The 17328-nt window shown below is 38.1% G+C and overlaps 1 protein-coding gene across 1 annotated transcript in view; it reads right to left on the bottom strand.

Annotated features, from left to right (window-relative positions):
• Positions 1–1455: 1455 nt before the first annotated feature.
• Positions 1456–17328, bottom strand: part of ubash3bb (ubiquitin associated and SH3 domain containing Bb) — a 38033-nt gene continuing 22160 nt past the window's right edge. The window contains exons 2-14 of the mRNA XM_036560683.1: positions 15254–15307; positions 13721–13907; positions 12706–12904; positions 11809–11978; positions 11347–11555; positions 10062–10206; positions 7975–8095; positions 5336–5458; positions 5152–5244; positions 4681–4825; positions 3502–3608; positions 3302–3411; positions 1456–2853 (exon numbers count right to left, since the gene is read on the bottom strand). Of these exons, the coding sequence (XP_036416576.1) occupies positions 2719–2853; positions 3302–3411; positions 3502–3608; positions 4681–4825; positions 5152–5244; positions 5336–5458; positions 7975–8095; positions 10062–10206; positions 11347–11555; positions 11809–11978; positions 12706–12904; positions 13721–13907; positions 15254–15307 (1798 nt within the window). The 3' untranslated portion in view covers positions 1456–2718. The remainder of the gene's footprint in view (positions 2854–3301; positions 3412–3501; positions 3609–4680; positions 4826–5151; positions 5245–5335; positions 5459–7974; positions 8096–10061; positions 10207–11346; positions 11556–11808; positions 11979–12705; positions 12905–13720; positions 13908–15253; positions 15308–17328) is intronic.

Here is a 17328-nt window from a genome sequence, read left to right as displayed (position 1 = left end):
TATCTTCCTAAATACATTGCTATGGATACCCATTCCTAACAGAGAGATGAGAAAAAGTCAGCAAGGGGCTTCATTCACCAAATGTTCATAAGAAATTTCCGCTTGAACCAACTTACACAGTCTTCAGGAAGATTCTGACATTCACCAGTGTTTTCTTATTTGGGATTTCAGTCTAAGTTACCCACACTTACAGCACAAAGGTGTGAGCAATTCTGCGGTTAAAGAACACATCAAGAATCTGACAGACTTTTTCTTAGCACCTTTTTCAAGAACAATTTTAAGATAATACTTAGGAAGATGAGGGTAAATGAATCCCAATATTTTTTTAGTATCTCAATATGACCCATTTTCTCTAAACATTGACTTACCATGTCATAGTAATGAATACTGACTTACTATGTAAAAATAAGAACACTGTAATTACTGTGTAGTAATAATGATTATCCCAAAATAATGGGCCTTATACACCAAGTGAGTGTCTCAAGAAAATAAGTCTTTCGAGATATTAATTAAATATTTCAATATTGCCAATACTTTAATTTCATTATTTTGAGGTTCTAAGTCATTTCAAAACAAAACAAACATTTTTTCTCCCTCACTTGGCGGGAATGTTTAGAGGAGAAATAATCACCTGTTTTTTAATTCTCTGCTTATGCACAGTACTGCATAATAATAACCTATTTTCTCAAAATATTTACTTATTTTCTCAAAATATTGTCTATCAGATCAATGACTTATTTTCTCTAAACATGACTTAATATCTCAAATGAATGACTATTTCCTAAAAAATACTGACATAATATCTTGAGATTACGATTTTGATACACCATGTACAAATAATGTGTTATTCAATTTCAAGAAGGTATGTAATTGTTTCAGGATAATGAGCCATTACAGGATAGCCATTATTTCAACATATTAATTCAATATTTAGAGGAAATAAGTCATTATTTCAAGATAAAAAATATTGACATACTGCTGCCAGAAACAGAGAAGTAGACAGAATAGGTTATAGAAACTCAGGAATGGCTTAAAATGGCTTATGTGTTTATCCTCTCTTTAGGCAATATACTGTATGTCTTTTTGCAATTACAGAGTTTGTGACCAATGACAGTCATAAAATTAGACAATGAAATACCACTACATCTACAAAACATAGCTATTTTGCCCTGCTAGTATTTCTAGAAATAGCTCTCTACAAACCACTATGATTTAAAATAGCATATTGCTGCTGTAGGAAGAAAACCGCGTCTCTACATTTTTGTCATTTTTCAGTTTTTGACATAATTTGAAAATACTTGTTACTCTTTACATTGCATGTAAATTTCATGAAGCATGGACCAAAAGAAACGGCCTAAAATTAATTGAAAAAAGTCTGGTTCCATTGACTTACATTAAAAGTAATGTTGTTTTTTTTCCTTTTCCTGTAAAGTTATCATTTTGGAGATACGAGGTTTTCTTTCGACAACAGCGATATCCTTATTGATGTAAAGACGTCCTATATCATGGTGCTGCATGAACTGAAATGTTAGTATCTTACTGACCTACAATCCACACAGGATGAATCTGCTGTAGTCATTTATTTAGTGATACAATTCCAGAATTTAACAATATGGAGGAATATAGCCTACACAATAATTGCATGTTCTATTAAGTTGAAGCAGCTGTCACTTAAAGTGAATCCCTGCGGTTTGGGTTAATTAAGACTGAATGTATAGATTTTCGTTGATGCAACTGGCGTGCTCAAAGCTTTGCCATTACAGTGAGAGCAAATGGACAATATTGGATACAATTATTCCTGCATAAAAAGACTCTAAACTTGGTGCAATAACCCCCATGCCTCAAATACCAAAATAAAAGCTAGAAAAAATTATAAAATGAGCCCAGCAGTGTGGGTTTGAACCCAGCAGTGTTGTATGTCATCCATGCTCATGGTCCTGAGAATACAACTGATAGCATCTGCATAGGGAAAAACAATAAGGGTCTTTCTTCAGATGCAGAAGCAACATTTCATACAGCAAGTTTATCGTGAAATGTTCACATATCCAACAGCCTGCTGCCACCGTCTCCTGTCATTCAGTCTTAAGTTCTTAGAAGCTATTATTATTTATCATCCAGCCTTTAAAGGGAGTGGAGTGATTTTATTTGCTTACAGAAATTCTGAGTAAATATTAAAGCAGTCTCTCAAGAACAATATAGTAGTCTGACAAAGTTAATAATCATGGCAACTGGAAGTACATCTGCTGCTATGTTGGTTATAGATATTACCCTGTCAGCATTGTTTTCAAGAGTAGATGAAGGAACAATTTGTGCACAAAACTGCTTAAGCTCTTTTATATGTTGCTATCTGTAAAGTTCCTGCCTTTAGGGAGAGAGTATAGAAACAAGTTATTCATAGTGATTGTGCCATTAGACCTGTGCTTCACCTGTTAAGAGTGATTGCCAATGCCCTGAGATTACCCTGCAGTCTACTCAACCACATCACTCATCTAAATGAGGTCCATTCGTCAAAACTCTGTCCCCTTTCCACATGTAAACATAAAATGTGGCTTTAAACACTGTTTAAACAGTCCAGGATCAGTGTTTAAGCCCCTAAACTTAAAGGAGGTGGGGACAGCTCGGGTCCGTTCCTCAAAACGGCCAACACGTGAGCTGTGTGCTTCCAGTGCATATCAGATGGCCGTCATCCAGAGCCGCTGACGGACAGTGCAGTGAAGGTCATTCCTGCTGTAGGGTCTCTCTCCAGTTGAAGCTGTGATTGGGTCCGTGTGTGAGGGGGAGGATAGGTGGGTCCACCAGCTGCCAAACACCCGAGTCCTGCTCCTCACACGCACACATGCCCAGATACGGAATCTGGAAGGACAAAACACTTTGATGTTAGTGTCATATTACCAGAAAAAGGCAGAAACAATGAAAAAAGAAAGAAAAAAACCAAAAAGAAGTGAAAGATGGCATCAGAAAGAAAGCAAAAGAACGAAACAAACAAAAAGCAATAGGATGAAAGAAAGTAAAAGAAAAAATAGAGAAATAAAAAATATGAAAAAAAGCAAAATAAAGAAAGCAAAACAAAGAAAAAGAAGGCAAAGTTAACAAGAAAGAAAGAAAAGCGAGCTTTAAAAAGAACTTTAAAAAGGTTCAAATCAGAAGAAAAGCAAAACAAATTAACTAAAGGAATGAAAAAGAAATGAAAGTGAGAGAAAGAGAAAGAAAAAAGCAATGAAGACAAAATAAAATAAGATAGAAAGTGAAAGAAAGAAAAAAGAATGAAAGACAGAATAAAAGAAAAATGGGAAAAACACACCTTCCTAACTATTTGGACGAACTCTTTGGAGTTGCGCAGGGTTTGGCCCTGGAGTTGCCGTGTGCAGGCTTCCAGAGAGGAAGCATGACCCACCATCAGAACGTTTCCTCCTAGCCAGAGGAACACAAACACAGTGAACACTTCCACTCAGGGTAATCCAGAGCTGTTCTGATAAACAGGCTCACATGTGTAGCCCTCACCTTTGTTTTTGCAGTCTGCCAGGACTTCTTTGGTCACTTTGTAGCTTCGGCTCATGTAGGTCTCATAGGACTCCGCCACGTTTAATTTACTAATGGACATGTGAGGTCTGTGGAGTAGAAAAATCATATCACCACTATTGTGTTTGTACTATATGTACATAAAATATATATTTTAAATCTATACTAATCATTCCCAATCAATACGCTGTTCAAAAATGGTAAAAGGTCTAGCAGTAATGTTGCCAGCAGACAGCTGTTAAATAACGGTTTACTTCTGTAAATGCAATTACAGTGAAAGTCCTTTGTTGTTTTTTCCCCAGGTTTCCCACCTGTTAGCTAGAACTCCCTAGATAACGTGATGCTAAAGGTGCCACTTGAGAGCATAAATGCTGTTATAAGGAGCTGTTGCTTTATTTCTTTCAACTTCAAACACTAAAATATGCATTTATTCATGTAAGTGATCAGTTATTATCTGTTTTCTAACAATAAATGTGCATTTATTATTAATAATTTTATAAACAAATGAACATTGATTTATAAGTACAACAATTTGCTGTAATAGCAGCTGACTGGCAAATAAGTTGCCAAGTGATTCATCCAATGAAAGATCAAATGTATAGTAGCAGTATTAAAATGGTAGCATTATGTGTCTTCTGAGGATGTGAGTGAATTATCTACTGTCATCATCTCTTCATCAGTATCATGCTGAGACCTAAACATCGAGTCAGACCTTCTTTTTGAGTCTCTGTGTGTGATGTTAACACATAAAGACATATGAAGTGTTCTGAAACTCTCCTGTGAAATCTGACCCAACACCTCTTATGTTTAAATTATTATTTCAGGCTTTACATGGCGACTTACAGCGGTGCACGCACATCATATTTCAGCATGTTTTTCCTCCTGACTCAGTAATGCCATGTATGTAAAAATCTTACATGGTACAGATTTAAATATCCTTTTTTAGTATTTAACCATGGTGATATATTGGGGATAAAATCAAATTTTTTAAGCTACACATTTACATTTTTATTACATTTTATTGCTGTTATTTTACAGGACAGACCATATTATCACTTATATTTTCTCATGGTTTTAAGAAACAGGAAATATCATGCAAAATGTACAGCACTTTGACTGTGCATCTTTTATTTATCTTATAGTGTGCCTGCATGTCTGTACCTGTACGTTGTGTCAACACTGAGGTTGGCTGCAGCGAGGTCTGTGGGAGGTATCCATGCAGGTAGAGAAGATCCAGACACCCATTTGGTCCATTCAAACAGGGCTGGCTCCACTCTTATCCTTAACTTTCCATCCAGCTGCATGCCTGCAACAACAGAAAGAGACAAAGAGGGTGAAAAATTAATAGATAGGTGTGTAGTTGTGGAGTGGCTACGGCTAGAGGCTCAGATGGAAGCTGAGAAAATGTTTCATTTGTTTTACTGCCTTTGCAGATTTGAGTGTAAGTAAATCCATTTCTCCTCAGTCCACTACCCTTTACCCTGTCTATCAGTGGTCCCATTCTATTATGGATAGAGAAGGTGACTGACTGATGATGGACTGAGTAGAGGGTGAATGATAAATTGTGCAGCAACAGAGCTGCATTCAGTAGTCGTTGTACCTCAATGACTACAAACAATAAAAAGTACATGCCTTTGAGAATCTCGTGTGCGGTCTGGACGCAGCGAAGGCTCGGCGAGGAGTAGATAAAGTCGATGGTGGTATTAGTCTCCAGTAATGCTTCACCTGTAACACACAGCCAGGCACTCACTGTTGAAGCTCTTCTCACATGATGAGCTCATTCAGTAATAAAGAGTGTAGAGGAAAGCTCACATACCCACAGTCCTGGCCTGCATGGCTCCAAACACAGTGATGGGAGCGTCCATATCATAATCTCTGTGTCCTCCACCCCAGGCAGGCAGGAAAGGAGGCATGTTCAGGTTTGTCCGCACATATCTGCCTGCAGAAAGAACAGTGACAAATCAATTCTTTTTCATTACTGATTTTAAGGCCAGGATTAGGTTTAGGGTTGAAAAATTATATTTACATATACACTGTGAAAAATTCAGAGACCACCCTTCATTTATTCCATTTTCAGTCAAAGGGCCATTAAGTACAAGTTTCTTCAGTGTCAAGGAAAAAAGCAGAAAACATATATTTAACAGAAAATGACAAAGAAGCCTCAACAACTAACTACACTCATTGTCAAAAAATAGTTGCTAACAGAAGGAATTGTTGGATTGCAGTGCTATTCGAAAGGAAGATAAAGGTTACAGGGAACAATAAATTATTAAAAAGTGTAGACTGATATGGGCAATATTTACTGAGCTACACGTACAGAAGTAGTGTCTCTCAGTATGGTGTCAGGCCGCCATCTTTGCTAACACAACATGCCAGACGTCTCGGAATGAAGTTGTAGAGGTTCCTAATGGTGTCCTGCGATAATCCATCCCATGCAGCTTGAATATTCTCACACAGTTCCTGCAGATTTTGCGGTAGGGGTGGAGTGTTGATAGCACATCCAATAGCATCCCACACATTTTCAATTGGGGATAGGTCTGGCAATGTGGCTGGCCATGGCATAGTACACTGTTAGAAATAAAGGTGCTGTGTAGGTGCATGTTTCATCATTAAGGTACAAACAATGTAAATGTTCCCTCAAAAGGTACAACAGTGGTACAACAGATCCAATTGTTGTACCTTAAATAAGTTTTTCCCAGGTGAAAAATATGCGTTTGTACCTTTTCATAATCTTATGTTTTAAAACAGAACAATGAAATAAAAGGTCTGGAGACAAGACGGGGTGTGTGGTGACAATACAACGTGAAAAATATCATTTCAGTGGATTGGGGTACAATTATGTTCCCTGACTAAAGGTACTGAGATGTACCCTTGAGGGTACCTGTAAGGGTGGAGGCAAGAGGTGGGATGCAAATGCGAGTTGCTTTTATTGAAATTGGACTTAACAGAGTCCAGAGGAGCAGAGGTTTGAAGAACAGACAAATACATGACAAAAACAAAACCAAACTTCAAGATGAAAGAAAACAAGAGACAAGGTTACATCCACAAGTACAAGTGCGTTCAGAAAAGGTAGAGACACTGGCAGCATGACCTCATTAACATAACATTGGGCTGTGAAAGTGCCTGTGATGAAGACCAAAGGTGATCTGGCATCATAGGAAACTGCACCCCACACAATGACACCAGGCCTTCTGGATGTGTGACGCGTAACAACAAATGGTTGTCAAATGGTCATCTCCACCAAGACAAAAGCGAGACTCATCAATGAAGATCACCTGCTGCCATTCTAAGGCACTCCATGACAATCTGGCACAACACCACTGCAGTCATTAGACGACACTGACATGGTGTTAAGGGCAGTTGTCGAGTGCATGTAGTTCTGCGTCATGCAGCCGTCTGCCAATGGTGCTGGCACGAACAGGATGACTCATGCAAGGGCATCACTGCTCGGTGAATGTCCGCAATCATTGTTGTTGGTCACTCTGTGCACGTCGGACAATCTGTAGTTCTCCCTCTCCATGGTTTGTGTTGGTCTCCTAGGTCCTTCAGGTTGCTGGTGCATGGCTTCTTCAATCCACTGCCGCCAACAGTGCACTATGGTGACATCCGCATGACTGGTATGGTGCGCAATACGTTGATAAGACCATTCTGCTTCCCGGAGCCCTGCAATGCGACCCCTCTTGAACTCTTCCAACTGCTCAAATTGCTTTCGACTCTTCTCCAAGGCATACTTCGCTTGCAAAGGATGCTACCAACACAACAGCACGAGTCAGAATGGAAAGCACTTATATAGTCAGTCAGGTACAACGATAAGGCCCGTACTTGCTCATGTCACATGCTCGGCTGAGCGTGAAACTTGAATCATTCGCATGTCTCACGATGTCAAACCTACCCACCAAGTTTCATTCTGGTCAGTTGATTCCTTCTGGGTGCAACTATTTTTTGATGATGAGTGTATAATATCAATTTTTCCAGAATTTAGTGTCCACTCTTTGCCTTTATTACAGCTTCCATTCTTTTTGGGGGACTTGCTTTCAGTTTTTCAAAGAAATCTGCAGGGATATTTTTTTCCACACCTCCAAAGTTTAGTCTTAGAAGTTGGTTACATTTTCTGATTTTCCTTTTATGTTTATTTCCTTACCAGATCCGATCTAAAGCAAGAGTGGAGATTGATTTTTTCCTTTATTTCAAAGATAAGTGTATATCTTATAATATTTGTTTGAACTCCAGTCTTGATAAAACCCCTATATCTTTTATTTCCTTTGACTTTTCCTGTCCTCATGCAAGTGGATTATCATTATCATCTGCTCAGAAATATGTCCTGAAAAATGAATGACTTGTACTCAATGGTGCCTGACATTGTATAAAAACAAGCATGTGTGTGGTTGAGTGAGTGTTATGAGGATTTTAAGTCAATCTATTCAGGACAAATTTGCCTGAATTGGCTGAGGGTACCTTTAGCATCAGAGCACTGTGAGAGCCAGTGTTTCCCGAACACCACATCCATCCTCTCTCCGTGGCGACACACAAAGAGGGTTCTTTTAGGAGGCCGACAGTGACTGTTGATTCTGAGTACCTGCACCAGCACAAAACATTTATGAATAAAGCTTCATATCTTCAGTTCTAGAGCTTACATTCACAAAGTAGCTCAGTCTAAGAAGAATGCAGACTCCGATCCTCCAACAGCACTCTTAATCTAAAATGCTTTTGAGAATACACTTCCTGGCTATTAAAGAAATTCTTTAATTATAAATGAGCAATAATAGCTCACAACACTCATTTTGATATACACTCATTGACCATCTGTTATCATGCACAATTTGCTGTTAGCCATCCTCTAGCCTTCATCAATGGATGTGTTTACGTGCACTTAATAGTCCGATAACTACAGAAAATCAGATTTTGTCAGTAATCCGATCAACACATTTACATGCACTTGGGTAATCAGATAATGGGAAACTCAGGTCTACATGCATCAGGCAGTAATCAGATTACTGCTTTCCAACCAGCCAATAAACTCACAGAATAAGATGTAGCGAAACATAATGTAAAACTCACTTCACCTGAAAATATGAACATACATAATGTGGTAGATGAACAACATTTAAATCATTTACTTTGTTAAGCATGTATTTAGTTTCAGTGTTGCTCCAAAAGTGTTTTGTTGCCATCTCACGGGTGATATGTTTTTGCCCATGTGCAGACTGAGAAATCCGAAAGAAATCAGAGTAAGAGTATACATATGCTGAGAAATCCGATTACTGAGCTGAAATGCAGCTCTCTTTATCGGATTTCTAGACCTTACTCCGGATTTGGACTATACTGTTTACATGACCATTTGAATAATCAGATAACGGCAGAAATCCGATTATGATTGGATTATTGAGTGCATGTAAACACACCCAGTTTTAGTCGACGACCATCAGCTCTTGGATGGATATTTTTGGGTGGCGGACCCCTCTCAACATATTAGTGATACTGATGTGTAAAAGCCCCAACATTCTGACAGGTGGGCTACATTCAGTGATTGTTGTCTTTTGTAGTGTATTTTAAGGTAGCTGGCCAATGAGTGGAAGAACAAGATAATAATAAACTGTTCTAAAAAAGTGGATAGTAAGCATTAGTGTTGTAGTACTCCAGTCCGGTCTTGGTCTCGAGACCAGTCTTGAGACCATAAACTAGCGGTCTCTGACTCGTCTTGGTCTCAACCTCATATGGACTTGGTCTAGTCGAGGTCTCAGGGTTAGGTGGACTATTGGTGGCAATTGTTGTCAAGACCAGCTAGTCCGATGCCTTCATCTGAGGTAACTGGAAACTGAATTATTACTGAATGTTAACAAAACCAGAATAAACACAATGAAACAGTGCTTTCCCTGTGTAGTAAACTCTCTTCAGCTGCATCACTGATACGCACGCGCAGACATGTTGCTAGAATACAGACAGAAGCAGCCGGAGCTGGAAGACAACACTAAAAGTTTCAATCTCTGTCTACATGAAGTAACAACAAAGACAACTTTCTTTATTCTGTTACTTGTTGTGCGCACACTGTAAGTAATTGTTTATTTCAGCTTTCATATTTATGATTATTAACTTAGTAGCTAATCACTTGGCTGTATAAGAGTCAGCACTAACTGGTGTTCTGACGAATTGTGCTTCCTTGTGCTACCAAAATGTCAGAAGTCCTTATCAGAAAATATTACCAGCATTAATAAAATAATAATGTTACTGAGAGCTAAAATTCACTGCTCATTACATTGTTTACAAATCTGTTGATAGAACATCATTAACTGTAATTCATCTTAAGCTATTATATATATAAAAATCTTAATCTGATCCCAGTCTCGGTCTCAGCAACTCCTGGTCTCGGTCTTGACTCAGATTTGACAACTAGTAGTCTTGGTCTTTACTCGGACTCGGTGTGTCCTCGTCTCAGTCCTGACTCGGACTCGACTCTAGCAGTCTTGACTACAACACTAGTAAGTGTATTATCCAGCAGCGTGTAATATGCATCCTACAAATTGCATTATGTCAGACAAAGGCACCTGCATAGGTTGGCACACCACACTCAGGATGGACGAATCCCCTGGTCTCGAGTTATCCAGGCACTGAATGCTGAGCAGCCCATCCAGTGTTCTGCTCTCTTTGTTGCTTTTTTCTGAAGGTGAGGCACTGAAGAACGAGTGTGACCTGCGTACGATGAATAAGAGCAGTCCTACCCTTAGCTTTAGCTTCTGATCACACTCAGGTTACCACCAAAAGCTTTCATAACTGCAGCATGCTCTTTGTTTATTTAACAAAGAACTTTCTTTCTGAAATGTTTCTCTCAGACATTTTAAGACAGGACTGCACAATATATATTTTGTTCATTGTTATAGCAATTCTGGCTTTGGCAATACTGATATAGTTAATATTATTGCAATATTGACTGATTGATTGATGAGGCCTTTAACAAGTCATAACGTTATTTACTCTGTGCTGAGAGAATCTCGACCAATCACAGTTACAGATGAAAGGTTCCGTGGGTGTTTTGATGAATCAAGGTATTTAAGTAATTCACCAAAAGTAAATGCTTTGGTCAAAATATTGCAGGTGATTCTTGGCTATGTCACCAGTGTTTTAATATACTGAAAGTCATGTAGCTACGACTACATATAGCAATATAACTGCAATACTAGCCTTTTAACTAAAATCATGCAGCCATCGATGAAAAGTGTGTTTACAAGGAGTTTGTATGTATTGGAGAAATTCAACTGATTTTTTTTAAAAAGTTTCTTTGAGATGTAAACAAAGTCTTTCAGAGTGTTTTGATATGAAAAGGTTAATCATACAGAATCTTACGGATTTCCTTACAGGGGTGGGGATAGAAACTCGGGGTCACAATATCTATAAGCAAACCATTTTATTACTATCCAAAATGACCAGTAAACCTATATTGTTTTATATGTAATGTTGATAATGGCAAACTAGTGGTAAATCCAATATTTTTTTTTTCTTTGGCAACTTTTTTGCCCTAATACCTTGTAAGTACCTCTCCACCTTAAAATCTTAAAAAATACATTTTATACACAAACTTTAGCACCAAATTATTGTCAAACAATGTCTCAGGCATCATGCAATTAGTTCCTGTGAGGCAGCTTTTAGAAGCATTAAACACTTCACAAGTCTGGTTTCCAAGACGACTGTTGTAAACAGATTTCCCTAGAATAGTGTGGTTTTACATCAGTCCACTCGGAACTTTGTTTACATCATAACAATTTAATTGAGCAGAAACTTTGAAAACTCAGTGGAGTTCCCCTTTAAGCAAAGTATTAAAGGACTGAGCCTCACCCATGGCAGACCCATGTGTCGCATTCATCAGCCCGACTAACATAATTTTCGGGCAGCAGTCCCGAAACCCCCGTGCTCAGAGAGGTGCCGTACACCCAGCCCTCGCTGGTGCTCATCTGCTCCACTGAAGATGTGAAGACAAAGTCACCCGGCACCAGCTCCAGCTCATCCTCATTCTGAGGAATGTAGGGGTACATCACCCTCAGAGTCTGGGGGATCAGACAGAGAGAGCAGAGTGATCACACATAAAGTTTTCCTGGATGTGGATTTAATCTAGTCTTGGACTACATGTCAATTGTGATTCACTACTCCAAGTCCTTTTAGTCTAGACTTAGGCTTAAGTCTGGTCTAGGAGACCAGCCCACAGTAGACTAGACAATCCTTGTTGCTGAAAAGAACAGACTTTTAAATTCAGAAACTACAACACAGTAATGGCAGCGCACTCTCAGATCAAACACTTACCTCATGATTTGCAAATCTAATGTCCCGAGAGAAGAGAACAGCGAGCCAGTCACAGCCGAGCTTGACCTCAATTCCTCTTGCCAGCTTTTCCAAGGACGCCAAATGACTGCTTGGAAAGTGGTAGGCTAGAGTCACATGCAGCTGCTTCTTATGGGGCTCTACATGGACATCTGTGAAACAACAGGGAGAAGTTTCTTGCTTATGAGGTTTCTGACATTGCTCACAGCTCCTTCAGTCGTGTGCAAAAGTTTGCATGCCCCTGGCCAAAGCACTGATGATTTTCTGAATGTAAATAAGTTAACACATCCTCTACAGAACACACACTGCAAATGTTGGTTATTTGCTCAATTTAACATACTGAAAACTAATAAAACATAAAATGTGGCCTGTGAAAACATGACATTTTATATTTTATGTTTTAATTTTTTTCTAATATGTTAAATAAACAGAAATTCTGCACTAAAATTTGCAGACGTTTGTGCACAGAGGATGTGTCAACCTATGTTCACTTAGAAAATCGACAAAACATTGACTGAGGTGTTCAAACTTTTGCATACAACTGACTAAAACAAACAGACAAAACGTTACAACGTCTGCTAGTCCTGTATTTAACTATGCAGTGTACCTTTGTCCATTTTCATAGATGTACATTATGTCAGAAACCACATAAACAAGTCTATTTGAGATTACTTTACAGCTCAGCGTGGTTTCAGGCGTGTGTGATGATTTAGGTATGCAGTTTGCACAATGCTAACAGGTGGGTATAAGCTTACATTACTAGCTGCATTAGCCTCACAGCTCTATACAAAACTAAAGAAGCAAACTTTAGACACTCTGGTTGATCAGCTACATTTGATAGAAAGAGAAATTATGCAAATTTCCTTCATGGTGTTCGACCTGCTTTAGTGGCAGCTTCTGCAGAGAAGTCAGCTGCAAATTTCTTCAACGTCTCAGCCACCTGTTCCTCGACGAAGAGGCCAATGAAGTTGGCAGATGTGTAGAGCTCGAGGGGCAAAGGGCTGGGGAAGCGACCTCTCCACTGACTTACTGTGGACTGCAGAGCCCCACACAGAGCCTCCACCTTACTGTCTGCACACTGGACAAAAGGAAAAGAAGACAAAGTCACCTACATACACTATCATTCAAAAGTTTAGATTTACTTGTCATAAAGTCGTGTGCAGAAGTTTGAACACTGGTCAAATTACATGTTTTTTGATTTTCTAAGTGAAAATAGTGTCTTCTACAGGGAAGTTTACTGAGAACACCAAATTATCATGATTAGTAACTTATGACCTTAAATAAGTTATATATATTTCTATCGAGTTATCTGCCACAAATTTCATCACCATTTTTAAAAACAAGACTTTTAAAAAGCTAATTTTATTAGAACTCCATTCATGAAGTTATAATTCCATTAAGGAATCATCTACAGTTCCGATCATTATTCTGGACACAGCTAACACTTCTTCATGCCATTCCCTACTGCATATTTGAAATCTTTATGAAGTACTACAACAGTAGTATCACATTAGAATTATTTTATACATATGCCTGAAACAAACAATGTTTTTATATTTTTGAAAATACTGATGTAGGTCACATATATGAAAATATTGATGTATGCAATATATTCTGAGACTTCTGGACAGTTGTGTATGAATGGCTTCCATTAATAAAACAAGATACTTAAAAAAATACATGTCCTGGGTAATTATCACTCCTAAAACCAACAGCAGAATATAACCGAGAACCATAACATACGAAACTCTGAGGCATATAATAAGTTGTAATTCTACTGAGAAACACTTGGATGAGTGATGCTTTAATTAACACTAGATGGTATACGGAACACGCAGCACAGTCCAGATGTTCCCTCAATAAAATCCATGAAAAAAACTGCTCCACAGCTCACCATGAAGAATTGGCAGAGTGTGATGTGGGGGAATATGTTGTGAGCTTTGTTCTTGCCGCAGGTCAGCCGGGACTGCTGCCAAAAGTGGTTGAGCTGGTTCTGAAGGGGGCCGCTGGGCCGCAAGTACAGCACATATTCTCTGGGTAAGGAGTCGTCCAGGAAGGGGTCATCTACATGGGAGAAAAGCCTGAGGAGAAGAGGACAACAGACCACATCTTTCACAAGTTACTGTCTTAATTACTGCAATATTGCTGACACCAAGAGTGATGTAACACCAGGCATTTGTGCTTATGGGAACACAAAAGAACATAAAGCAGTGGCTTTAACTGCATTTGTGGAAGAACAGGGCTCTAGTACAGCAGATACAATGCGTGAAGTAAGTGATAAATGGATTTAGGTGTGTTAGTCCCAAAAAGGCAAGCCAGAGTACATGAGTAAAAACTTAAATTCATTAAATAAAATCTCCATGATGTAAACAATAGTTTCAGAGTATTTACAGAATAATTCAAAGTGGCTTCTAAGTTTGAAAATGCATAATAATAACAAGAAGAAGAAGAAGTTGAGCACCTTTTAAGTATGCTTTACAACACAAGTAATAATATTTAATATAAATTATAAACACAAAAAAGACAACAGGAGGAAAACAGTAATTTTGCATATAAGGCATATAATAAAAAAAAACAAGTAATAAAATAGAATCAATAATAGTCGGAGAAAAAAAATATTCCTTTTGATACATCATGATATTATTATATTCAATTGAATAACATTCAATGAATTCAACGAAATACATTCATTTTTTGGCCAAAATAAAAACAGTCTCAGGCCATTTTCAAAGCATTGCTTATTGTTTTACTGTATATATTCCACTACTTTGTAAACAGGCTCCTTTGCTTGTGTACTTTAGTGTAATTTGAAGTTTGAACACCCCTGGTCAAATTACATCTTCTGTTGATTTGAAGTGAAAATAAGTGAAGACACTCTCTACAGACAACAAACTTAAATATGGCAGTTTTTCTGCAAATTTTAACACGCAAATTTCTATTTATTTGCATTTTTTGTTTGACTTCTTTCCACTATACTAAATTCAGTAAATAAACAGCAATTGTACATTAAATGTGCAGACGTGTCTAACTTATTTTCACTCAATCAACAACACATAATTAAAAGGGCACCCAAACTTTTGCAAATGGCTGTATAATTATGAATCATTCCGAACTAACCAAACTGAAACAAAACTGAGATACACTGAAACATGTTTCCTAAAGAACTTGCAATCAGACTGAATTGTTGCAAAATCAGAGGTTTTCGCTCTGACTAATTACTGACTAATAAGCCTGCAGTTTAAGAGGTTACAGCAGCCTTGCTGTGGCCCTCCAGGACAGCAGTTTGACATGTGACATACAGCACATTCTAGCCAGTGGGAGGCAGCAGAACACTGCAGGAAGGGAGCAGTCACTTTGAGGAAGTATGTAGTTGTGTTTGACTATGACTGCTTGCAGTATTGATGAAACATTATAAAAAGAGACTCACCAGTCACATGCGAGCTGCACACTCCTGCCTCCTGTAGAGACCAGTGCCTTCAGCCTGCAATCAGACGGAGATTAGGATCTCATTATGATTTATTATCTCTCACTTTTCCAGCTTAATCTAAGGGGGAATGTCACTCTTCACCTTATTTAATTGAAAAATAGGGCTGTCACGATTTATCAGCTAAAGTCAATTATTTGATTTAAAAAAACATTGATTGAAATTTATTTTCTCATGCAGTCTGCATGATGATAAAGCATATTTTACTTACTTTACTGGTCTGTATCACAGTAAGTAACAGAGCCTGATGGACCCATTTAGATGCACTTTTTTGCCACATTGTGTTTTGTATATAAGAGGTCATTTGAAGTCTAAGACTTCTTAGTTTATCTTTTCTTCTAAAAAAGTCTTCTGGAGTCTTTAAAACACTATGCACAGAGTGTTCAGACTAATTTTAGTGTGTGGTCTCTTTTACAGTCTCTGAGTACTCCATTAATCATTAAAATAACCAGTAGATTACTCAATTACTTATACAGTCGGTAGTGGCAGCTCTGGTGTGAAGTACACAGAGATGTTCTGTGGCTATACTGTATATACAGTTTTATGTTGCACATGGTTTATCATGGGAAGGGTTCCTGCTTGAGCTGACTAAAAGCGAGTGGGCGGACATGAAGCTACAGAGCCAAGAAGTGATACTGCGTGTTCCACGATGCACCTCAAAATCAAAGAAATGACTTATTGGCGCCCATGCACGGTGCCTCACCGTGGCCGCTGACAAAATGGAGAAGATTTGACAGAGAGGGCCGCATGATTGATATAACAACTCCCCGACGCTTTCACAAGAGCCTGTGGAGACGGTTAAGCTGTGTGGGAGCTGAGTTCATCACACCGTTCTCTCACATCATCTATTATTATTTGAGAGGTTTAAAAAAAGAGCAGAATCACAGGGGGGCTCTTCCTCCTTCGTTCAATCACTCTCTCATCTCACTTAATCCACATCAATCTGCATGGTAAATAAAAATGACATTTTTAAATTTTGGACGTTGAATTTTTTAAGGTTCACTGATGTTAAAAAGAGCTTACATAATGTTACAGTGCTGACACAGAAGCCCAAGCTTTTCATAGAAGCAATGAAAAAATAATAGGTTATTCTATCACATCTTTGCCCTAGTGTTCACTTCTTCAGCTGAATGGTGAAAGTGAAGTGGATATTAGGAGTTGGTGATGGCAAAAATATGGAATAATACTGTGCACTGAGCTTTAGGTACTTGTTACTTATTTTTCAGAGTCAGAACAAAAGCTGAAAAAAAGCTGAGAAAAATATAAAAAAATCAGTATTTAACCCTTCTGTTATCCTCAAATCTACTATTTATCTTTTATCCTTGGGGTTAATTTGAGCCCAGCAATTTAAACCTGCAGAAAATATTAAAGTTCTGGTGGGAATTATGTTTTCCCCTTATCATGACGTGTGAACTATCAGTGGTTCTCGCACTACGGCTGAAATGTTAGGTTAGGGCCCTAAAGCAGATGGAAGTTTTTAGAAGATTATAAAATTGCACCTCAATATCAACCAAAACAAGCAAAACAAATGCATGTAAGATGTTGATATTTCTTCTGTTTTATACAGCAAAAAAAAGCCTGGGGTCAAATTGACCCCAAAGAGCACCAACATGTACAAAATGTGTCCAGTACATTGAAAACATATCACGTAAATATCATGTTTACTCAGTTTTCCCGCATTAAATTAGTAAAAGTCATTACATATAATGCAAAAATTCTGATGTCAATCATTTATTTAGAGACGTTAAACACTGAATAGGGTCAAACTGACCCCAAAGATAATAGGAGGGTTAATCTGCCCGACTCTTTACTTTTGTGCTACCTACTGCCACTTTAACCCCTCCATCTTTCTACTCTGTTATGTTCCCCTTTAAAGTGATACTTTCACTTAAGCAACTACCCAAACACACCTTAGCTGTCTTGCAAATTTCTTTCACATGTGCATCTAAAATAGAAGTCTAAGTCTTAAGGAGAAAATTCTAGGAAGATTAGATAGAAGATAATTCACTTGCTTAATA

The sequence above is a fragment of the Colossoma macropomum genome, unplaced genomic scaffold, assembly GCF_904425465.1.
Source record: "Colossoma macropomum unplaced genomic scaffold, Colossoma_macropomum, whole genome shotgun sequence".
Lineage (NCBI taxonomy): Eukaryota > Metazoa > Chordata > Actinopteri > Characiformes > Serrasalmidae > Colossoma > Colossoma macropomum.
Note: the sequence above shows the minus strand (reverse complement) of the source record. Positions and strands in the feature narration are given on the sequence as shown.